This window comes from Capra hircus, chromosome 8 (assembly GCF_001704415.2).
Source record: "Capra hircus breed San Clemente chromosome 8, ASM170441v1, whole genome shotgun sequence".
NCBI lineage: Eukaryota > Metazoa > Chordata > Mammalia > Artiodactyla > Bovidae > Capra > Capra hircus.
Window position 1 is genome coordinate 9,332,772 of NC_030815.1, and position 22,555 is coordinate 9,355,326.

Genomic DNA, 22,555 nt, shown 5'->3' on the forward strand with positions numbered 1-22,555 from the left:
CCTGACTGTCTCTTTGAATAAATCACTTAGGCTTTCAGTGTTCCTGTTTCCTCTTTAGTGGAGAGGAATATGCCATATTCCCTCTAAATTTGTTCTGGGATTCTGTTCTTTTATTCTCCACAGTGATGACTGTCTCAGGCCCCTTTTCACTACAAGTTTAAGACTATAGCGACTGCCAAATTAAAGAAAAAAAAAATCTAAAAAAGACTACAGTGGCAGCCTTATATTTTCTTTATTCCTAATTGCTTGTGACACCTGTTTCCTAAGAAATTTTTTAAATATTGAGTGTCTTATTGACGTTTATCGTGAGAAACAGTTCATTCTATAGCTGTTTAAAAAAGTTGAGGTTAATTTTGGTTGGCTGAGCCCAGTGATGACTTTAAGGATTGCTTCAGGGAATTCCCTGGTACTCAAGTGGTTAGGATTCCATACTTTCACTGTTGAAGGCCCTGGTTTGATTGCGGATCACTATAATCCCACAAGCCATGCGGCATGGCCTGGGAAAAAAAAAAGGATTGCTTCAGTATCGGAGTTGTGGTGATGCACTAACCTGGTAAATTAATTAGGAAATGAGGCATAATGGAATGCTATTTATAGCATGCAAAATATGACAAACATAACAGCATCCAATTTTTCCATATTTTTTTCAAGACTCAAAGAAGTTGAATCATTTGTCAAGGTCACTTGGTTATTGACACGTTTAATTTAGCCTGTGAAGGCGATCTGACGTACTCTTTATGTTCATGATTGAAAGCTAGAAGAAATGTCCCAGACCTTCCTCCCTCTCCCAGCTGATCTGTAATTAAACATTGTCCTTGAGGGAAAAAGAGAGGGAATTTGACACATACCATTGTTTTGAACTTCAGCACACACTCAGTAGACGCATTGTCTGAGTGGTCCATAGTTGAATTCAGGTCCACTCAGGTCCCAAGCATATATATCAGATTCTTTATAAAATAGAAGTTCATTGGTCTATTTTTTTTTGGCCAGTGTTTATTCAAGTTTATATCATCAGGAACTTTTCACTCATTTTCTGTCATATGCTAACTAGAAATGACTGCTTCCAAAGAAGCATTCATCAAGTTTAAAAAATCTTGTTTGGTAGATAAACAAACTGAAAAAACAAAAGGTACATTTTTGAGGGTTTGTTTGTTTTTAATTGTTCATGTGTGGTTTTGGCTTAAAACATCTGTTTTCTCTGTGTTTTTCTCTTTCAGGTCAAGATGATGTTTTCAAGTGCCTTGGTGAGAATATCCTGCAGAATGCTTTTGATGGCTACAATGCATGTATCTTTGCCTATGGACAGACTGGTAATTGTTAAATAATCTGGTTTTTTTTTTTTTTTTTTCTTTTAAGCTTTAACAATCCTAACAAAGAAAATACCAAAAAGAATACCTATCGCTAGCATCTTAGCAGTTATGATTGATAAAGGAGTGTTTTGACTTCTGTACCTTTGTGGCCAACAAGAAAGGAAGGGGACAGTTAGGGAGTTTGGGATGGACATATACACACTTCTGTATTTAAAATGAATAACCAGTAAGAACCTACTGTATGGCACAGGGAACTCTGCTCAATGACATGTGGCAGCCTTGATGGGAGAGGAGTTTGGGGGAGAATGGATACACGTGTGTGTATGGCTGAGTCCCTTTGCTGCTGTTCCCCTGAAACCATCAGCACTGTTAACAGGCCATATACCTCAATATGAAGGAGTCATTTTTATCTGGAGAAGGAAACGGCAACACGCTCCAGTATTCCTGCCTGGAGAATCCCTTGGACAGAGGAGCCTGGTGGGCTGCAGTTCATGGTGTTGCAGAGTTGGACTGAGCGACACACACAAAAAAGATTTTATCAGGATTTATTGTATAGCTTGTCCAGTTGGAAATTGTTCTTCAAGAGAAACATGGCTGTGATATATTCAAGACTTAAAATTCTTTTTAGGACTATGAGTGATTTAATTTTTTCCTTTCTGTTTTCTCATGTTTTGTAAATGTTCTCAAATGAATATGTATTTTTGGTGCAATAGAGAAAATAAATTTGTACTAGGAAAAAAATGACTCTGATTTCTATGCTGTTGCCAGAGCGTAGTGGTAGAGAGTTAATTTGCTCTGGGGCCTGCAGAGATGGCATATATGTTTTTTGTGCTATGATTAGTGGTTGGGAGCAAGCACATAGCATTCATCATATGGGTCTTTCCAGTTCAATTTTAGAGAACTGTTCAGACCTCACAATTTTTTAGTCATTTTAGGTAATTGTGTTTTTTTAGTATAAGGGTGGTTAAAGAAGGCTTTTGTTTTTCTTCCTAAAGAATGTGTACCCGTGACTTTTACATGTACAACTAGGAAAGCTAGCCTGCTTATGAGTGTCATCATGGCATTTGGGTACATTCCTTATTTTGGGCATTTTGCTAAGTGCTAGGGCTTTATTATGAGCAATGGAAAGAGGGCTGTGTATTTAAACTTCTCAAGGAGACAGTAATAACTATGATTTCCACTTTTTTAGGATCTGGAAAATCTTACACCATGATGGGCACGGCTGACCAACCTGGATTAATCCCAAGACTCTGCAGTGGGCTCTTTGAGCGAACCCAGAAAGAGGAAAATGAAGAGCAGAGTTTTAAAGTAGAAGTGTCCTACATGGAAATTTATAACGAAAAAGTTAGAGACCTTCTTGATCCCAAAGGGTAAATTACTTTCAGGTTTGAATGTTATGATATTAGAGACTAAAACAGACTTCGTGAATTGGGTTAAGTGAAATGCTTTATACTGAACTTTGGTAGAGTTATTTATCTAGTTCCTGTCTTTGGGATTTGTTTTTGATTCTGTTAAGTGGCTTCCTGCAGCCAGTTCTGGGCTTGTGAACTTGGGCTGAGTTGGGCTGGGAAGCATGGCTGAGCGGCATCTGTTTGGGTTGTATACTGCCTCTCTCAGACATATTCAAAGCCACAGAGAAAAAATATGTAATGATAGTTAACGTACTGCATATCAGGATAACTGGTATCCTTAATCAAGTAGGGTGTTTCTTTGTTTTAAAACGAGAAGTTTTGGATGGAATTCATCCATTTGTTTGCAGGCTGTGAAGTGAGGGAGAGGCATAATCAGAAACAGTGAAACCTGGACTTTTAGAGGGTTCGTTTCAATGATTCTCAGAAGAAGAGACTGTCCCATGTCATGGCCTCGACTTTGGTTTCTTTCCTTATGTATTTAAATTGGTTTTATTTAATACAACAGCGCTAACCTCATAGCCCTAACACTGTGATTTGTACTAAGGACTTTTGACCCTCATCATTTTTGTGGCATAGACTTTGAAAGAAGTGGCTTCAAAGTGTTAGAAAGCCTTCGAAAATGATGGCTTCACTCTGTAGTCATAACTGAAACTAATGAGGAAGATAAGGGGCTATCTGAGGAAAGTTGCTCATTGCACAGAGTTCTCAGAGTTCAGATTTTCAGGAAGTGCAACAATGGAGAGAGAGAAACAGATACTAACCGCAGCTTGTGGCTTATTGCTGTAAGAACAGTATTGGGGAGGTCAGAGAGCCATGTGAGCTGAGGCTTACAGAAAGTGTGGAGGATGCCTAGGGCACATCTAGTTATGTTTGGGTGAAAAAGATGATCAAGGAAAGCTGGTCTTAGAAGCGGTGAAGTCAGTGGCCTTCCATCAGGAGAAAACCAAACTGATCAACTCCTCACTGGCCTCTTGATTTCTTTAACAAAGATAACCATCTGCAGGCCTTTCTGAATGAGACTGAATTGGTACTTAGTGTTTCTTTTTTTTTTTTTGGCTCCACCACGTGGCTTGTGGGATCTTAGTTTCTCAGCCAGATATATAATAGAACCTTGGCCCCTGCACTGCCACGGAATCCTTGGCACTTAGGTTTCTATTCAAAACCTTACATAACATTGATCAAGCAGCCCCTGGATGCCAGGCACCATGCAGTCACAGACGAAGAGCTCACAGTGGGCAGAATGGGAGTTTTCCCTTTTTTTCAGACTTTAAACTTGTTTTGTATTGGGGTATAGCCGATTAACGGCGTTGTGGTAGTTTCAGGTGAACAGTGAAGGGACTCAGCCGTACATACACATGTATCCATTCTGCCCCAAACCCCGCTCCCATCAGGCTGCCGCATAACATTGAGCAGAGTTCCGTGTTCTGCACAGTAGGTCCTTGCTGGTTATCCGTTTTGAATATAGCAGTGTGTACATGACCTTCCCAAACCCCCTAGTGATCCCTTCCCCCCGCAGCAACTGTAGGTTTGTTTCCTAAGTCTGTGAGTCTCTTTCTGTTTTGTAAGTTCGTTTGTAAACTTTCTTTTTAGATTCCACATGTAAGGGATGTCATATAATATTTCTCCTTCTCTGTCTGACTTATTTCATTCAGTATGACACTCTCTGGGTCCATCCATGTTTGTGCAAATGGCATTATTTCATTCTTTTTAATGGCTGAGTTATATTCCATTGTATATATGCACCACGTCGTCTTTATCCAGTCAGATTGGGAGTTCTGGAAACAAATAGTTGTGAAATCAATGCAGTAAGGCTTTTACATTGTAAAGGAGGCTTACACAAAATAAGTGAGAGCAAAGAGGGGCTGACTGACTGTCTTTGCCCAGGAGAGAAGGGACGATTTCACTGAGAGTGCTTGATGAATTTTGTGCTGAGTAGGAGTTTGTTACTGAGAAGCTGGGTGAGAATAATTCAGGCATAGAGGACAGCTGTGCCCGAGCGTGGAGTTATGGAGAAGTCGGGGATTTGAAAAGGGACCCAGCTGTTCAGTGGACTGGAGGACAGACGTACAGATGTCAAAACAGGAAACCAGAGTCCAAAGGGAGGAAAACCATGGCCTGGGTACCCACATTTGCTAAATACCGTGCCCCATACTTTTCCTGTTCTGCCTTCAGTACTTTTTCTTACACCTTCATCTCTGAAGAGCATCACTTTCCTTGAGACCCTAGACCTACTCTTTCCAGAAGTTCTTAGCTGACTTCATTCTCATGTTTTATACTCCACAGTGCTTGTGTGAATAGCTTGAACTTTGTGTGGATGCATGCTTAGTTGCGTCTAACTCTTGGAATCCCATGGACTGTATCCTACCAGGCCCCTCTTCCATGGCGTTTCCCAGGCAAGAATACTGGAGTGGGTTGCCATTTTCCTACGCTAGGGAATCTTCCCAACCCAGGGATCAAACTCCAGTCTCCTGCATTGGCAGGTGGAGTCTTTACCACTGAGCCACCTGGGAAGCCCTAACTTGAGCTTCACTAGCTGCGATTTGCTAAGTCTTTAATAATATATGCTTGTCTTGTGTGTAGTTTAGTAATTAACTGCATGGGCTTTGGAATCACCTGGCGCTGGATCCCGGTCTTCTACTTGTTACCTTTCGAGCAAGTTCCTTACGCTTTCTAGACCTCATTTGTCCAGAAGGGGTGATAGCATTACATAATATCTCAGAGGGCTGTCGTGAAAGATAGACTGAGATCTTAGACTATTTACTGGCTCATAGTAAGTGCTCAGTAAGTGTTAGCTGTGGTTGTTTCCTTCATGAAAGTTTCTCGAGAATTTCTGTAGTGTTTCTGAAGAGCCATAGTGAGTGAAGTAAAAGCTCTGTGATTCCTTTTCAATGAAGGATTGTTTGAGAGAACCTCGTTACTTGACTCAAGTACTGACTTTATTAATTCACCATGTACTATGTGTAGTGATGTAGTTACATTTTCCTCAAGAGATAAGGCAGTATGCATTATCTTTAAGAAATAGAGAAAAATGAAAGGAAAAATGTTGTAATACAATATGTATCCAGATATCAGAACTAAGGTGAATACTCTTTATGCACTTTTATATACAGTTTCATAGTAGTAAGTTTTGGTGATTGATCCTAGGATACTGTAGATTCTAAATTATTAGAAAATAATGATTTACACAGAACAAGACTCATTTCTAATCTTACCATCAATATTCTTTTTAAAAATTGCAGTGTTTAGGGAATTCCTTGGTGGTCAAGTGGTTAGAACTTGGCACTTTCAGTGCTGGGGCTTAGGTTCAGTCCCTGGTTGGGGAGCTAAGATCACAGAAGATGCATGGTACAGCCAAAAAAAAAAAAAGTAATGTTTACACTTCGTGAAGAGCTTTTTTTCGCGTAGAGTTAGTCAGTGACACATAGCCTTATTATTTTTTGGTTGATATCATTAAGTACACTGTAAGCTGTAGGGTTTTGGCAGGTTCCCTTTACTGGTTTTATTAGTTCCTTGTTTGTAAGAGGTTTATTTATTTATTGTGTAACTCATGAGTATTTAATTTTACTGAATCATTTTTCAGTTTACTGAAATCATTTATGGAAATATTTTTTTTCCTCTTTAGTCTTATCATTTTGATAAAAGACGTGAATCTTTTCTCAATATTGAAACCACCTCGCAGCCCCGGGCAGTCCAGTTTTATGGTTTTAACTCGCTGTTCTATTCACCCTGCTGTCTTGGTCTTTGTCTGTGTTTGTCTCTATTCATGATCGAGACTGGTCTGTCGCTTTCTTTCTGGCGCAGTTTACTTTTATCTAGTTTTCTGCTCTCTGTGCTGCATTCTGTGATGTGACAAGCAGATTGTTTGTATTTATTCAACTCTGCATTCTTTGTGGTAGTGGACATCCCACAGTGTACCCTTTTGAATTATGTGATATTTTGCCCCATTATGAAGTTTCTCTTACTAGTCAAGAATCTTAAGTTTTGGTTTAAATTCTTCTGGGATCAAGTCTGTTTGTTCTGTTTATTTGGGATCTTTATTGAATTCAGTCTGTATTTTTATGGAGCCGTGGTTGAGTCCTTTCCTAAACAGGTTATTGTTTGAAAATTGTTTCTTTTGTTTTTAACGAGCAGAAGCCGTCAGACGTTAAAAGTCAGAGAACACAGTGTGTTGGGACCCTATGTGGATGGACTGTCTAAACTGGCTGTCACAAGCTACAAGGTAACAGCATCCTTTATGTCAACTACTAAGATTCACGGTGGCAAATTTTGTTGTTGCTAAATTTGTGATCTTTTTTTTGCAATAGAAAAAGTTATAGCATCACTTTAATAAGTCAACGTTTTAACAGAGCTCTTTATTAAAAAGCTATATATGGTTATTAAGTCGGTTTAATTTTAAGAGAAGGTATACATGTTTGCAAGGCATACCTATTCATCTGTTGTGAGACATTTTTTCCATATTTTATGAGCTCTGAAACTGATATTCCTTACAGTTATATCTTAAAATGATAAATAGCAGAATTTTTTTCTTCCATAGTAGTACATAAAAATAATGATGTTGCTTATGATTTTGGTGATTTAATGAAATTAAATATGAGTTGAATAGTTGGAATTCAAAGCCTGTTTCTAATTTGAGAGAATCTCTCAGTGGCCTTTAGTTACTAGTTCTCTTCATTGTCAGACGTCACAGTTATGCTTTGTGTGAACCTGTCAGGCTTCCCTCTTTAGGGAAACGGGGGTAGCGTGAGCCGTGATGTAATATACACTGAATTGAAAGTCAGAGACTTGATTTGGTGACAGTCCTCTCACGTGACTCCTGAATGACTCTGGAACATTTACTCCATCTCACCAAGCGTCTCTGTCCTAATTTTTAGAATGGAAATTAGTTTTATTGTCCTGACTATCTTTTGAAGTAGATTCAGTGGTTCCTTTGTTCATGAAGCAAATTCTGTCATTTGGTCAATGATACTTCATTTAGTAAACACTTATTGAACACCTCTCCTGTGCCAGACATTGTGCTAAGTGCTGAAGAAATAAAAAATGAATGAGGTCTGTTCCCTCAAGATGCTTACAGATGTTTTAAAGGTATTATTAAAAAAAACCATGATTTTAAGTGCAGTGCGAAATGTGTGTTTCAGATTCATGGTAGTTTGAATGTGGAGTTCCTAACTTAAATGGATATGTAGATATCTGGGGAGGGCAGTATCCAGGAAGGCTTCCTGGAAGAGATCAGATGAGTTGATGCATGTGAAAAGTCCTCAAAAACTCTAGGGTATCATATAAATGTTAGCTACTATTAGGTAAATTGTCTCATTTGCAACGGCCTCTGAGAAGCTCAGTCTCTTGGTTCCACTGCAGTGTGCTCAGCTAAAGATGGGGTTCCTTTACTGGAAAGTACAGGAGACTGGATAAAAGGAAGCACTTAGTAGGCTCTCTCACAAGTGTATCTTTCTTTCTCATTAAATCCCTGGAAGGTAGATGATGGTATAGCTGTGTTGTTACTTGTGTGCTTGCTAAGTCACTTCAGTTGTGTCGGACTCTTTGTGACCCTATGGATTATAGCCCACCGGACTGTGTCCATGGGATCCTCCAGGCAAGAATGCTGGAGTGGGTTGCCATTTCCTTCTCCAGGGGATTTCTTTGACTGAGGGGTCAAACCCACATCTCTTAAGTCTCCTGCATTGGCAGGCAGGTTATTTACCACTAGTGCCACCTGGGAAGCCCCACTGTGATGAAACTTGTTTCAGGTTGCTTAAATAAATTTTTTAGAGCCTTTAACATTTTTTAAAAAATGAAGATCCAATAATCTTTCCAGTGTATTATGCTGTCTCTGTTTTAGCTATAATGGTAAAGAAGTTTAGTAAATCCATGCAGAAAATTAGTCTGGTTCTCATTTTTAAAAACAGGTCTGGTAAGATATACACTAATTTAGTGATCCACTGCTATGCCTGCAGGGAGGGGTTACAAATTATTTTTGTTTGCTGTTTATTCATACAGTCTAATTTGATTTAATAACTTCTACCGCTATAACTAACTAAGCTAAAGATTTCCTAATTTCTAGGTGAGATGAGGATTGGCAAGGCATGTTTGTCCATCCTGTGGGACTTTGACATGCAGCTTCTACTCTTTTCTAACTCTTGGTCAGAGCTGACACTTTATTCTACACCTACAGTAAATGTATTTTCTTTGTGTTTTCAGAGAGAGTATTGGTTCTTGTACTCTATGGGGCTTCATGTTCATTGGAAAACAGAATATAAACTCCAGCTGTGGCCGACTAAGCAGTGAAAATTGACATGCATTTCGTAGCATAGCAGAGTTTTCCAATTTATTAGATAATAAGGTGTGTGTCTGTGACTTGTTTCCATGTAGGATATCGAGTCTTTGATGTCTGAGGGTAACAAATCCCGTACAGTTGCTGCAACCAACATGAATGAGGAGAGCAGCCGATCACATGCGGTGTTCAAAATCACCCTCACACACACTTTATACGATGTGAAGTCTGGGGTAGGTATTCGGATGTATGACTTCTTTTTTTTTTTTTTTTCCAATTTCTAAAGTGAATCATGGTTTATCTTATTCCTTCTGGTGTTAGATGACTTAAAGTTGTAACCAGACATGTGCATCAGTTAGGACTCAGGACAAGAAATAGAAGCCACTCTAGGTGAGCAGAAAGGATTGAATGGAGGGAACTGGATGATGATATTGTTGATATACCTTCTGGGAAGTGGTTTCTGAACTCAGTCTCTAGAAACAGTCTCCAGAATAGTACAGATCTCATCCAGTGAGGATAGTACTACCTCTGTGGCTACCCCCAGACCTGTGAGTTCCAGGCACATCCCAGAGCTGTGACCCAAGACTACAGGAGTCAGTGAGGCTGCCCTCTTGGAGCCCTGAAGTTGGAGAATGTGAGCTGGGACACTGTTTGGAAAACTCATATACCCATGCTCCTGCTTGCCCGCGGAAAAAGCCAGTATGGGCTTGACCTCTGCTTTTTAAATTTGAAGCAAGAATATCTGATTGACAGAGTCTAAATCACATCCTGAACACTGGCTGCAAGGGAGTGTGAGAAATGTAGGTTTTAGCTCTCTACTCTCTTCACCTGAAGGAAGTTGGAACAGAAGCTATACCAACTGATGGCCTATAGTCTCTGCCACAGCATTTTTTGAACTTTAAACTCTGATGGCAAATTGTGTAAGCTAATAACACCCTAGCTGATATAGTGAGATTTCCTTTGAAGTGTTACCTTATGCTAAAAAGCTGAGTGTTAGAAGGAGTAAGTTTTACTGGAGAACTTGTAGTCTAAGATTCTAGATTCATAGAATCATTTTTGAGCATTTGGCCTTAACTTATGAAGATCAACAGAACCAGAGATATGTGCTTCTACCACACTGAAAACTTCTTGTTGACTCATACATTTGTGTTTTCCTTCTTAGTTTGTATGTGAATTTTTGCATATTTTATTATTACCCTGCAGTGAATCAGTTTCAAGTACCAGAAGCTAAAATGATCACCCAGGCAAAGTGCTATATTTTGGCAAGATTTTCATTTGCTGAGAGCATAGTTTTCTTCTTTTACCATCACAGCAAGATCAGTGTAATGACAGAAAGTTCTTTGTTTTCTACTTCCTTTTCAGCATAAAACAAAAAACATTCTGACGTTTTTTTTTTCAAACCAAAAGTACTTTTGATTTGGGAAGCTGAATTCCTTTTTGTTAGTAACATGTTTATTTATGGAAATAAATATAAATGTATATTTTAAAAGAAAGTTTTAAAAAATGATGCAGAAATGCAGTTTCTCACATTTCTTATATTTGCTGCTAAAGTATAAAATATCAGTTATGTCTGTGATTTGATAATAGAATATTTTTGATAAAGGAAAATGTCAGCATATATAAATACCTTAACTAGGAAAATATGTAAACTTCATACCTGAAATTATGGAAAAGAGAATTATTATATGAACAATATGAAAACATTTTACAATGCATTAGGTTTTTGAGGGATCTTTCTGTTGGATAAAGTCAATTTCTTTTTTAATATCATAAGAAATGCAAATGTTTTCCCTCAAGATTATTAGTCTAGATGAAATTTTAGGCACAGTTTCATATATTAAAATTTACACTTGTAATGCTTTTATATACTTCTCTGTGAAAGTTTTGTTAGGTTCCCTTCAAAATGTTCCATTTTGGAGTCACAGTGCTTTTTTTTGGAGATAATTTCCTCTCTGGGTTAGTAGTTGTGTATAATTTTACATGTCTCTACCACTAGGCTGTATAGTTTTCTTACACTGTTTTATAGCAGTGCAAATTAATTTTAAAATGAAAAATACACTTTAATAAAGGATTCAGACAGTAAATTCATTTGGTAGAAATGTACCACTTTCTGTGTTCTTTAACTTTGAGTATTTGTCGATTTGCTCCCTAGACTTCTGGAGAGAAAGTGGGCAAGCTGAGCTTGGTCGATTTGGCTGGCAGCGAGCGAGCGACGAAGACGGGAGCGGCAGGTGACCGGCTGAAAGAGGGCAGCAACATCAACAAGTACGTTGTCCGGAAGCCCGCCCCACTGCTTCAGTGACTTAGTGGCCCAAAAAGGGACTGGTATAGTTTTTTAAAGAATAGGGTTCTGGAATGAATGAGGCTATAAAGAATAACTAGAACTTCTTTCATAGTATTTTTTAAGGGCCAAGCCTGTTCTGTGTTTTATTGAAGTGTCTGCTGAGGCCCAGGAGCACAGCCTCAGTCAAGTCAAAGGTTCCCCAAGGGCAGCCCTACTGAGGTTCCAGCCCGGGAACTCTTTGTCCAGGGGGCAGTCCTGTGTCTGGTAGCATGCCTCTGACCTCTGCGCACCAGGTGGCGCCTGTACCTGCCGCCCCAGCCCCGGGTTGTGCCAACCCGGGTTATCTACAGATATTGCCCGTTGCTCCCTGTGGAGACACAGTCACCCTCAAGTTGTGAGCCACTGGTCTGAGCTATAGAAGAGAACAAATAGAAGCTGAGTGTCAGACTCTTGGCATGAGTGTGTCTGAACAAACAACAGCATGGGTACTGACCACGTTGGACTTTTCCTTTTATGACAACCGTGGTCCTTATTTATACTAAGATTTTACTTTACAAAACAATATTTGGTGCATCAAGTCCTACGTATGGTTACATATTTTCTTACCTTAAGCTAAATTAAGCTAAATTGCGAGCCTGTGTTAGTGGGCAGGAATCTTTTCCATCTTTGTGGCTCCCAGAAGGACATATAGCGAGACAGTCATCAGTAACCAACTGAATATCATAGAACAGCATTGTCCAGATGCTATGCTGTTATGTATTATATGCATAGAAAGGCTTTTGCCTTGTGCTATGTTTTAGTTAATTGCATTGTGTTCTTGGCGTCCTTTCTTAAAGATATATGGTATTTGTGCCATTATTTTGCCCTAGTGGTTTACAGCTTACATTTTCTTTATACAAAAATGAAAAAAAAAAAATTGAACCAAGCGATTTTATAGCCTACAGTAGTATTATTAGAGGGCTGTCAGCTTTTAGAGTTTGTGTGTTCTTAACCTGAGCAGCACAATGCTGACAGAAGTGCTGTTCTCAGGGTGGCACAAAGGCATCTTGATGTTCAATCTTTGTGCTTAAATGTGACATTTGATATACTCAGGTTTTTACAGTTATTACGGTTTGTTGCACCATGCAGGTCCCTCACAACCCTTGGTCTGGTTATCTCAGCCCTAGCAGATCAGGGTGCTGGCAAAAGCAAGAATAAATTTGTTCCATACCGCGATTCCGTTCTCACTTGGCTGCTCAAAGTAAGTTGTCTTCAACCCCCTTTCTGGGATTCTCTTGGTGGTTGGTAAAAAAAGGAATAATAAAGAGTAGACTCTTGATTTCTCCTGATTATAATTTCCTACATCAGTGTTCAAATTGATAATCATTAGACTCTTACATGGTAGTTATAATTTTAATGGATTAAGCATAGATTTCTTCCTGATTTCACCTGAACCTGGAAGCAGCGGGGTTTGGGGCACATGGAATCAGTTGCACTCTCACCTCTAAAACTTGGGGACCAGAACAAAGAGCTAGTGCTAGTCTCACAACTGAGTGAGTCCTAAGAAAGGGGTTTCCACTGCCTTCCAGGCTCAGCCGGACTGCTCCAGCCTTCTTACTGACCCCTTTTGTCTGATGTACTTTTTGGACCTTGTTTTCCTGTTTAACTTCCAGACTGCTCATGAGCATTTTAATTTGCTTTGGCTTCTTAAAGGTGTTAAAGGGTAGAGAGCAGAGCACACAGTCACTCACTGGATAACTGATTCAGCGTGAATGAGAGAGATGGAAATGAGGGAGGGAAAAAATTGTATGACGTGCTCTGAGGAGGATGTAAGGAAATGCTGGACACTTCTTGTCCTGTAATCCCTCAGAGTCTAGTAAGGGAGAGACGTGTGCACAGAACACTATACCACGAGTTGGTGATTCCATGGGAGAGACGGAAATGACATGTAATAGGACTGTGAAGGTTTCTTCTAGTCTTCAGGGTTCCCTTTTGTCTTGATGGAGTCATCATGATGGATTGAGTATTGAACTGGAAGTTAGAGGATATAAAATCTAGTGACAGTTTAACTCCTTATAAAGTTGCCAACCCAGAAGAAGATATTTTACCTCAATGCTCTTTTTTTTGGTTTGTTTTCAAGGAAGTCTTTTTAGCATTTTCATTTTAAAATTTTCTTTGCTGTGCCACATGGCATGTGGAAATTCAGTGTCCCAACCTGAGCTTGAACCCAGGCCCCTTGCACTGGAAGCTTGGAGTCTGGACCACCTGGGAAGTCCTATACCTAATGCTCTTTAAAAAAATGTTTTTAAAATTGAAAAATAATTCTATAAGCCCTGTTTAGCTTTATGTTGGCCTATTCTCTTGATTTTCTTGGTCAGGAATTTATTGAATACCTGTTTCTCTACTAGCAGTTGAGCATGTAAAGATGAGCTGAGTGCAGTCAGCATGGTAAAGCACGCAGCTTCTGAGTTACTCTTGACATGTTTAGAGAACTGTGCTTATGAAGGAAGAAGGATGTCCTCCTAGTTTCTACATCCTCTCAAAGGCTTGCTTAATGTTCAACTTTGCTTTCTAAAACTCTTAACACCATTTGAGCATGCCTGATTAAGTGAAATTTGCCACAGTAGAAAATCAGGTAGATTACTACTTTTGGCCAAAATGCAGTAAAAATAGACATTAAAAACAAAAGGATAAACAAAATTTGATATTGAAACCACTTGTAGGCTGATTCACATTGACGTATGGCAGACCATCACAATATTGTAAAGCAGTTATCCTCCAAATAAAAAAATTAAAAAAAAACACTTGTAAATAACTCTTGAGATAAAACCATATGGTATATAAAACACTTAGTTACTGAGGAAATAATTGTCTGGTCTTCCTGTGTTAGCAATTTATCTTGAAATCTCATTTGTTTCATTTCCAGAAGAAATTCTCAATGAGATACTTCTTCCTCACACTTTCGATAGAAACATCTCCTGAACATTTATGATAATTTCTGGATGTGCCTGATTTAAAAGAATATTCATTGCTGTGTTGTTCTGATGTTGCTACTTCGGTCCATTTAACCTAACAATAAGAAAAATCTTCTGTCAGTTGACATAGTTACCATGGCCTGGGTTAATTATTGAGTGTCCATCCCGTTGATAGGCTGGAAGTCAGGAGAGTTTGGGCCAGGAGAATCATGCACCACGCCTCCTTGGAAGGCAGGTAACAGTGTTCCCATTTTACAGATGCGGCAGAATATGCAGAGCCAGCAAGTGAGGGAACCGAGACTGGGATCCAAGGTTGCTGCCCATCTGCTGTTGCCTAGGCTGTGCTCTTCTTAGCAAAGGTTTCTTTTTATTAGAAAGAGAAGCACTTACGTTTTTTACCACATGTGGTAGAAACTGTTGAATATAATTGAATTTGAGCAAAACTAAACACTTTTTTTTTTTTTAAAAAAAGCTCACTTTTTCTTTGATGAAATTAGGCTGTAATTGTAAATTTTATTGTGTAATTTTATCTGTTTACTTTTGAGTTGTTGCTCTATGGGCTTTTCCCAAGTAGTGGTGAGCAAGGGCTACGCTCTCGTTGCGGTGCACGGGCTTCTCATCACAGTGGCTTGTCTTCCTGCAGAGCACGGGCTCTGGGTGCACAGGCTTCAGTGGCTGAGGCACGGGGGCTCAGGAGTTGCAGCTCCGGGACTCTAGAGCATAGGCTGAGTAGCTGTGGTGCTCGGGCTTCTCATCTCAGTGGCTTGTCTTCCTGCAGAGCACAGGCTCTGGGCGCACAGGCTTCAGTGGCTGAGGCACGGGGGCTCAGGAGTTGCAGCTCCGGGACTCTAGAGCATAGGCTGAGTAGCTGTGGTGCGTGGGCTTGGTTGCTCCACAGCACGTGGGATCTTCCCAGATCAAGGGTGAAACCCATGTGTGTTGCATGGGCAGGCAGATTCTTTACCACTGAGCCACCAGGGAAGCCCTATAATTGTACGTTCTATATGTTCATCCGTGGGCTAAAAAAAATGCAGTTTCCTTGATTGTTGGCATATCTTTTCTAAAAAACTACATGATTTTTTTTTTCAATAAAGGCATAAGTAGTGCATTTATGTAAAAATATACCAGGGTTTAAATGGTTTTCCCCATAGCCTCTTAGAACCCGCTGATACACATATCATTCTCCTTTGAAGTGCCGTCTATGTCCCTGTTGATTTTTCCTTCTTTAATTCTTAATTAGTCAAACTCTCCTTCATCCTTGTTTAACTGGTACCATTCTACTATTCTCTAACATAACTTCCATGGGACTCATAAAATTGCTTATCCTTTATAAGATTTGCAACTTTTTTTTCTGCATTGTATATGCGCTATAATTATGTCGTGCTCTCCATGTTATAGCATCTTAGAGAGAAACTGATTACACCTGGTGACTTGAGGGGGGTTGATGGATGTGATTGCTTTTTCTCACAGGTGTGTTTGAATGCTTACTCATTAGGTCAGTGGTCACTAGAGAACCATTTCGTATTAAGATGATTTTTGCTTATCTCTGCAACTTTCTACATATTTCTCTTTAACATCAAATAACTTCTGGTAATGAATGCGCCAGTAATGAATATCTTTCAAATTCATCTACTTTAAAAAGATTATTTATTGTTAAAATTATTTATGCATTTACTCGGCTGCGTTGGGTCTTGGTTGCAGCCTGTGGGATCTTTGTTGTGTCATGCGGGATCTCTCATTGCTGGGGCTCGGACTCTCCGGTTGTGGCACGTGGGCTCAGTAGCTGTGGTGCATGGTCTTAGTTGCTCAGAGACACATGGGATCTTAGTTCCCTGACCAGGGATGGAGCCACTGTCCCCTGCATTACAAGGCAGATTCTTAACCACTGGACCACCAGGGGGAAGTCCTTCAAATTCATCTGTTTTTGCATCCTTACTGCCACTTCCCTAATGAATAATGAAGAGTTTCTTCTCTCTCCTGGATGATTGAAACTCCTTTCCTGAGTTTTCCTAGTCCATCCTGTTCTTTAGTGAGGTTGCTGTCTTTCAAAATCAATGCTCTTCTTAAACTTAAATCTCTTCAGTAACTCTCCAGAGGGCCTTATGTTAGTCCAAATTCTTGAAAGACTTGTGGTTGACTCGGCTCCTCCCGACTTCTCATTGTTCAGCTTTTGCTTCTTGACGTGATCAGGTCTAGCCGAGTGAGGAAGACTTTGCTCTAACTCTGCCGGGCACATCCTTCCTCCTCTCTTCCACCCCGCGTCATACTTTCCTCTCCATCCCCTTTACCCCAGTGATGCTTATTCATATTTAGGTGTCAGATGTCACTGTCTCTGGGAGTCTTTCCTAACCTTTGAAGGCTGCTTTCTGCTCTTTCTCTCTTTTCCTGGACCATATTGTATTCATCCTTACTTTAGTTTGTAGCGTATAGTATTTGCTCACCAGCATCACCCTCTGGATGATAAACTCCCCGAAGAGCTGAATGAATGACTTCAGCTCTTCTCTGCGCTAGCATTATGACCTTTGGTAAGTCTGTAAATCTTCCTGAGTCTCAATTTCTCATCTGTAAAATGAAAAAATTTGATTAGGTGACTTCAAAGAGTTCTCTCAGCTTTACAAAATTGCGACTTGGCCAAAATCAAATTTCTTTCTTAGGTCCATTTAATTTGCCATTGCTGAAACAAAGCTCGTCTGATTTGCCTAATTAAACAATTAAAGAGTAAACAAGAGGCATTCCACTTTCTTCTTGAACGCGTGCCAGTTCTTCTGTTGCTGTTTCCTTTTTGCTGGTGGCGTGAGGCCATTTTTGAATATAAGCATATTGTTCCTCAGGCACAAGCTCTTTTAAAATATCAAATATTTGTCCTTTGCCAGGTTTCCTTTCCTCAGCACAAACTGAAGCACAATGCACATGCTTTTCTCCTGTGGTAGTCATTGTTAGCAATCTGCTTTTCCCCAGTAGCATTTGCTGCTGGTGTGGGCTGAGAGAATGCAGTGCTTCTAGAAGGGCAGTCTTACATGGTGCTGCTTGCGGACTGAATTCCAACCAGAGATGTAATTCCTGTGATCTTGGTATATAATATTTGAACTGCATTACCATGCATGGGATTCTTCTTGACATTTTTTCTGCAAATTGCCAGGATGGCACCGGCAATGCGTGGTCAGTGTCTAGAAGAGGAGTGAAGCAAGCGGTTCCATCCAGACTTTGTAGAAACTGCCTTTGCTTCCTAAAACCCAGATTACTTTTATTTCCTTCCTTTTCATGCACTGAAGAGTACTTTCTTCAAAGATGTAATTATCTTAGCTATGTTTCCTGTGGAAAACCAAAATCTTAGTAATGGATGAATAAGTGGACATATTGTTAGTGATTATATTGAACCATTAGCAATATGTTGGGAGTTATTTTGTTTCTGGCACTAGGACAGAACAGTTTGGAAAGGTTTCAGGTCTGAACTCTGTGTTGCCAAGGGTTGTTTTGTGTTTGTGCTGTTGTGGGCAGCTAGAGGGGGATAGAAATCATAATGGGTTGGAAGGTAGAGTACAGCTGGGCTGGAATCTTTTCTGTTTACTAGTTCTGGATCTATAGGCCGGCTGTGTAACCTCCTTTGTCACAACAAACCTCTGGTTCTTCATCAGTAAAATGGGGATAATAATTAATTCACACAAGGCTGAGGACTAACTCAGCTACGCGCAGAGTTTTATAAATCACAGGTTGTTCAAACAAATTTTACGTATGTTGATACTGGAAAAAAATTTCTGTCTTCAAAAGTGAGAATTTGGGAGACCTCCCTAGTCTGGTGGTCCAGTGGTTAAGACCCCATGCTCCCAATGCACAGAGCACAGATATGATCCCAGGTCGGGAAACAGAGACCCTCCATGCCGCACGGCTTGGCCAGAAAAAAAAAAAAGAATTTTATATTGGTTGATGCTGCCCAAAGAGAGGGTTGGCTTTCTTATGTCCTAATGAATTCTTCTTAACTGGGCTATTTGAATGTTCTCTGTAATATTGTGTGTCTGTAATTCAGTGATACTTCACTGGTGAAAGGGGGGTTATTGAATCAAGTCTTCCGGGTAACTCTCATCCAGGGCTGGTGTATACCTATAGCTGTGTAACACCCCCAAGACTTAGCAGCTGAGGACAGCCATCATCTGTTATCTCAGTTCCTCTGGGCAAGATTCCGGGTGCCGCCCAAGTATTCTGGCGGGGGTGTCTCCCGTGGCTGCAGTCCTTGCCAGGCTGCTGGGGTTGGATCTGCTCACCTGAGTGTTTGTGGACAGGCTTCAGAAGATGTGTTCCCAAACTCACCGCCGTGGTGTCTTTCTGGGGCTGCCTCACATCATGGCAGTGGTTTCTTTCAGGGTGAAAGAAGCCAGCCTGTTTTTGTTTTAAATTATTTAATTTACTTTTTACTGCACTGGGTCTTCGTCACTGTGTGCAGGGTTTCTTTAGTTGTGGCAAGCGAGGGCTTCTCGGCAGGATGCGGGTTTCTCACTGTGGTGGCTTCTCTTGGTGTGGAGCACGGGCTCCAGGCTCACAGGCTCTGCAGTTGTGGTCCACAGGCTTAGTCGCCCCATGGCATGTGGGACCTTCCCAGACCAGGGATCGAACCTGTGTCCCCTTGCATTGGCAGGCGGATGCTTTATCACCGGACCATCAGGGAAGTGCCGAGAAGCCAGTCTTTTGTAACCTAGTCTCAGACATGGCAGGCCATCACTTTTGTGTTCTCTTTCTCAAAGGCAGATCAGCAAGTCCTGCCCACACTTCGGGGAAGGGGAGACCCTGGGGTGTGAATTCCAGGAAGTGAGATCTCTGGGGGTCATTTTCGAGGCTGCCTCCTGCAGTTGGAGTTCATGTAGCCTTTCTGTGGTAAAGTGGCGTGGGGTAGATCTGACTTTCCAAGTCTCATTTTGTAATTCCAAGTTATATCGAGTTATTTTTAATGCTGTCAAGGGAAAGTCGGTTTTTAAATTGGTTGGAGCCCATTCTTATTTATTTAGTTAGCAGTTTTGTATAATGGAGATGAATGTCTTTTTTTTTTTTTTTTAGCACCCTTGTCTGAACTCTAGCAGCGGTTGTACAGAACTTGAGGCCTGTTTTAGTAGTGTTTGAAGTGCTGTCAGAGGGAATAAGTTGTTGCACCTTCAGTGTATCTTTTGTTTAATAAGACCGTAATTGTTCCTTATGGCTTAAGACACTCCAGATACGTGGTGTCATGGAATAGATTGTAGGTAATCACTCTTTGACCAAATGCTATTAGGGCTATTCAGTTCTTCTCAGAGATTTTGCAGGAGATTTTGCAGGTATCTAAGGAAGCGTCCTTTTTTATTCTGAGCAGTCTGCTGACCTATGGTATCATGTTGCCTGTTAAAAGATGACAAATTGACTTAGAATGAATTTTTATTAAACTGAAATAAAAGGGGGCTTCTTTGTATCACCATTCCCTCTGTTCTTTCTCAAAAAATCAAAGCTCCTTTTTGCAGACAAGTGGCTTGCCAGAGAAGAAAAAGCAAGGAACTGAGAGTCAGTTCACCTGTATTTAAGTCCTGGCTTTGCCCTTAAATCTGTGTTTGACCTGGGGACATTATCTTACCATTTCTGACTTCAGCATTCCCATATGATGCTTTCTTCCAACTTGTAAAAGCTATTCAATTTCTCTTCTCCTCCAGGACAGCCTTGGGGGTAACAGCAAGACTGCCATGGTAGCTACGGTGAGCCCCGCAGCTGACAACTACGACGAAACCCTTTCAACCTTACGGTATGCGGATCGTGCCAAGCACATCGTGAACCATGCTGTGGTGAATGAGGATCCCAACGCACGAATTATCCGGGATCTCCGGGAAGAAGTAGAAAAGCTCCGTGAGCAGCTAACCAAAGCGGAGGTATAAGGCCTAGCTGAGCCATGCCTGTGGGTCTAGGAAAGTCTAGTAAAGCTAGAACCTGAGTTGTCTTCCCCTTGGGGCCTAAATGATGAATATTACTCAGAATGTTTGGATTTCCTATAGGAAGAGAGATTTGAGATGAGTAATAAAGGAAGACGGATAAATTGTCATGCTTGAAATTTAGATAGTTTTTACAGGTGTTAAAGGATTGACTGGAAGGAGAGAGTAAAGATAACTGAGAAGATGTTTCTTTGCACTGAATAGGCGACGGACAAGAGGGAAGAGGTAGAATAGGTGAGAGAGAGAGAGGCGCTTGAAACAAAAACAGAAACAACTTAATATTAGTGCAGCAAATGGTGGCCAATGGGCATAGGCTAATTAGAAGAGGAATCAAATAGGTTTTTGTAGAACCATATGCTTGCAGGTTGAAGTCCAAACAGAAATACTGTGGTCTTGCGCAATATAATAATCTAGCTTTTTCATGTTATGGTTTAATTATGTTCATAAGAAAAAATATTCTAGAGCAGAAGTAACCATCTTTTTCATAGTGCTCTATGTCACTATCCTTTGTGTTGAAACATGCTATAGTAAATAGTTTTGTTTTGAAGCCTACACAATTCTAGTCACCGATCTGTTTTAGTTTTTGAAAGTCTGTTGAAGTATAGCGTGTCTACAGTGTTGTGTTACTTTCTGCTGTCCAGTATAGTGATTTAGTTATATGTGTTCTTTCCCACGCTCTCTTCCATTATGGTTTATCATAGGATATAGTACCCTGTGTTCTACAGTGGGACCTTGTTATTTATCCATCCTGTATATAATAGCTTCAAATGCTTTTTATCAAAAGTGGGATAAAATGTCAGGTTCAGGATCCCTACTTTAATTAGCGTTTCTGTTCCTGTGATTTCTGAGCACTGTGGAATTCTTTCCTGGACCTGGGACCATAGCCTCTTCTTTCTCATGACCATCAGTAAATTCCGTGGGCAAAACAATCATCTTGATTGTATTTTTTGCCTGTTGAATCTTACTCTGTTTCATAGGAATAATGTACAGTTCATCAAGCTTCTTTGAAACTTTGTCTGTCCTCCTGACATAATCGTGCCATCCAGTTTGTAGCGTGTGCCTGTTCAGGCTGTGTATCCTCGAATACATACCCAAAGTCATCAGTGGAGACTGCGATCAATCACGTGGCTTGAGTCTAGACCCACTGGGATTAAAAGAAATAAGTCCTTGATAGTTTGAACTCTTTATCTCCCTAATTGTAGTTAGACCTCAAAGTAGCAATAGGTTAGAGGAAGAGGAAAAAGTTAAGTCTTCCTTCAAGCCCACTGGATAACTGGATGAGTCTGTGGGACCCTCGTAGTCTGGATGCTGTGGGTCAGTGACAGTCCTTGTGTCTCAGGTGGGACAGGAGCCTCAGCGAGCTGTAGAGCTTCGAGGAGGCACATTGTTCCTCTTGTCCTCTTGGGTTTAGTGAAGATGTCCTTTTTCCAGGACCTCGTACACACATTTCATGAAATAAACATTTTGCTTGTAGGCAATGAAATCTCCAGAGCTGAAAGACCGATTGGAAGAGTCAGAGAAGCTAATCCAGGAAATGACTGTGACCTGGGAGGAGAAACTAAGGAAAACCGAGGAGATTGCCCAGGTTCGTGATTCCTCCTTAAGGGGAGAGCAGCCTTGTGGCAGCTTGCGCAGTGCAGTGCTGAGCATATTTCTGGTTCCCTTTTAAAAAATGTTTATTTATTTTTAATTGAAGGATAATTGCTTTTCAGTATCGTGTTGGTTTCTGCCAAACATCAGCATGAATCAGCCATAGGTATACATATGTCCCCTCCCTCTTGAACCTCCCTCCCATCTGCCTCCTCATCCCACCCCTCTGGGTTGTTACAGAGCGTCAGGCTTGAGTTCCCTGAATCATACAGCGAATTCCCATTGGCTATCTATTTTATATATGATAATGTATGTTTGACTTTTAGCTTTGAATGTAGCAAATCTAGCAATTCAGGTTTGTTTATTAAAAAAAAAAATAACTGTTTGGCTTCGCTGAGTTTTTGTGGCAGCATGCAGGATCTTTAGTTGTGGCTTGTGGAATGTAGTTCCCTGACCAGGGGTTGAAACCACGTCCCCTGTATTGGGAGGGCAGAGTCTTAGCCACTGGACCACCAAGGAAGTCCCAGATTGATTGAAATAAGACCTAAATCCAAGAGTCTGTACTTTAACAAAGTTAATTTGAAGTTTAAGGAAAACATAACTATAGTTAATTGAGTATTCATTATGTAAGAAATACATTTGTAGGGCCATAAAATTTTTTAAATGATATAACTAGCCACTGGCTGTGAACACCCAATTCTGTTAAATGCTTTGCAAACCTCAGAAACTTACCCAGCTACAAAATTATTAGTAGTGGATATTTAGGCTGTGAGCCTCTTGCTTCCTTCCATATGACAA

At 40.4% G+C, this 22,555-nt stretch overlaps 1 protein-coding gene across 1 annotated transcript in view; it reads left to right on the plus strand.

Annotated features, from left to right (window-relative positions):
* KIF13B (kinesin family member 13B) overlaps positions 1–22,555 on the plus strand; it is a 205,727-nt gene that overhangs the window by 76,849 nt on the left and 106,323 nt on the right. Inside the window, 8 exon segments of the mRNA XM_018051853.1 lie at positions 1,218–1,310; positions 2,500–2,680; positions 6,854–6,941; positions 9,089–9,223; positions 11,143–11,255; positions 12,403–12,514; positions 19,895–20,107; positions 21,642–21,752. Of these exon segments, the coding sequence (XP_017907342.1) occupies positions 1,218–1,310; positions 2,500–2,680; positions 6,854–6,941; positions 9,089–9,223; positions 11,143–11,255; positions 12,403–12,514; positions 19,895–20,107; positions 21,642–21,752 (1,046 nt within the window).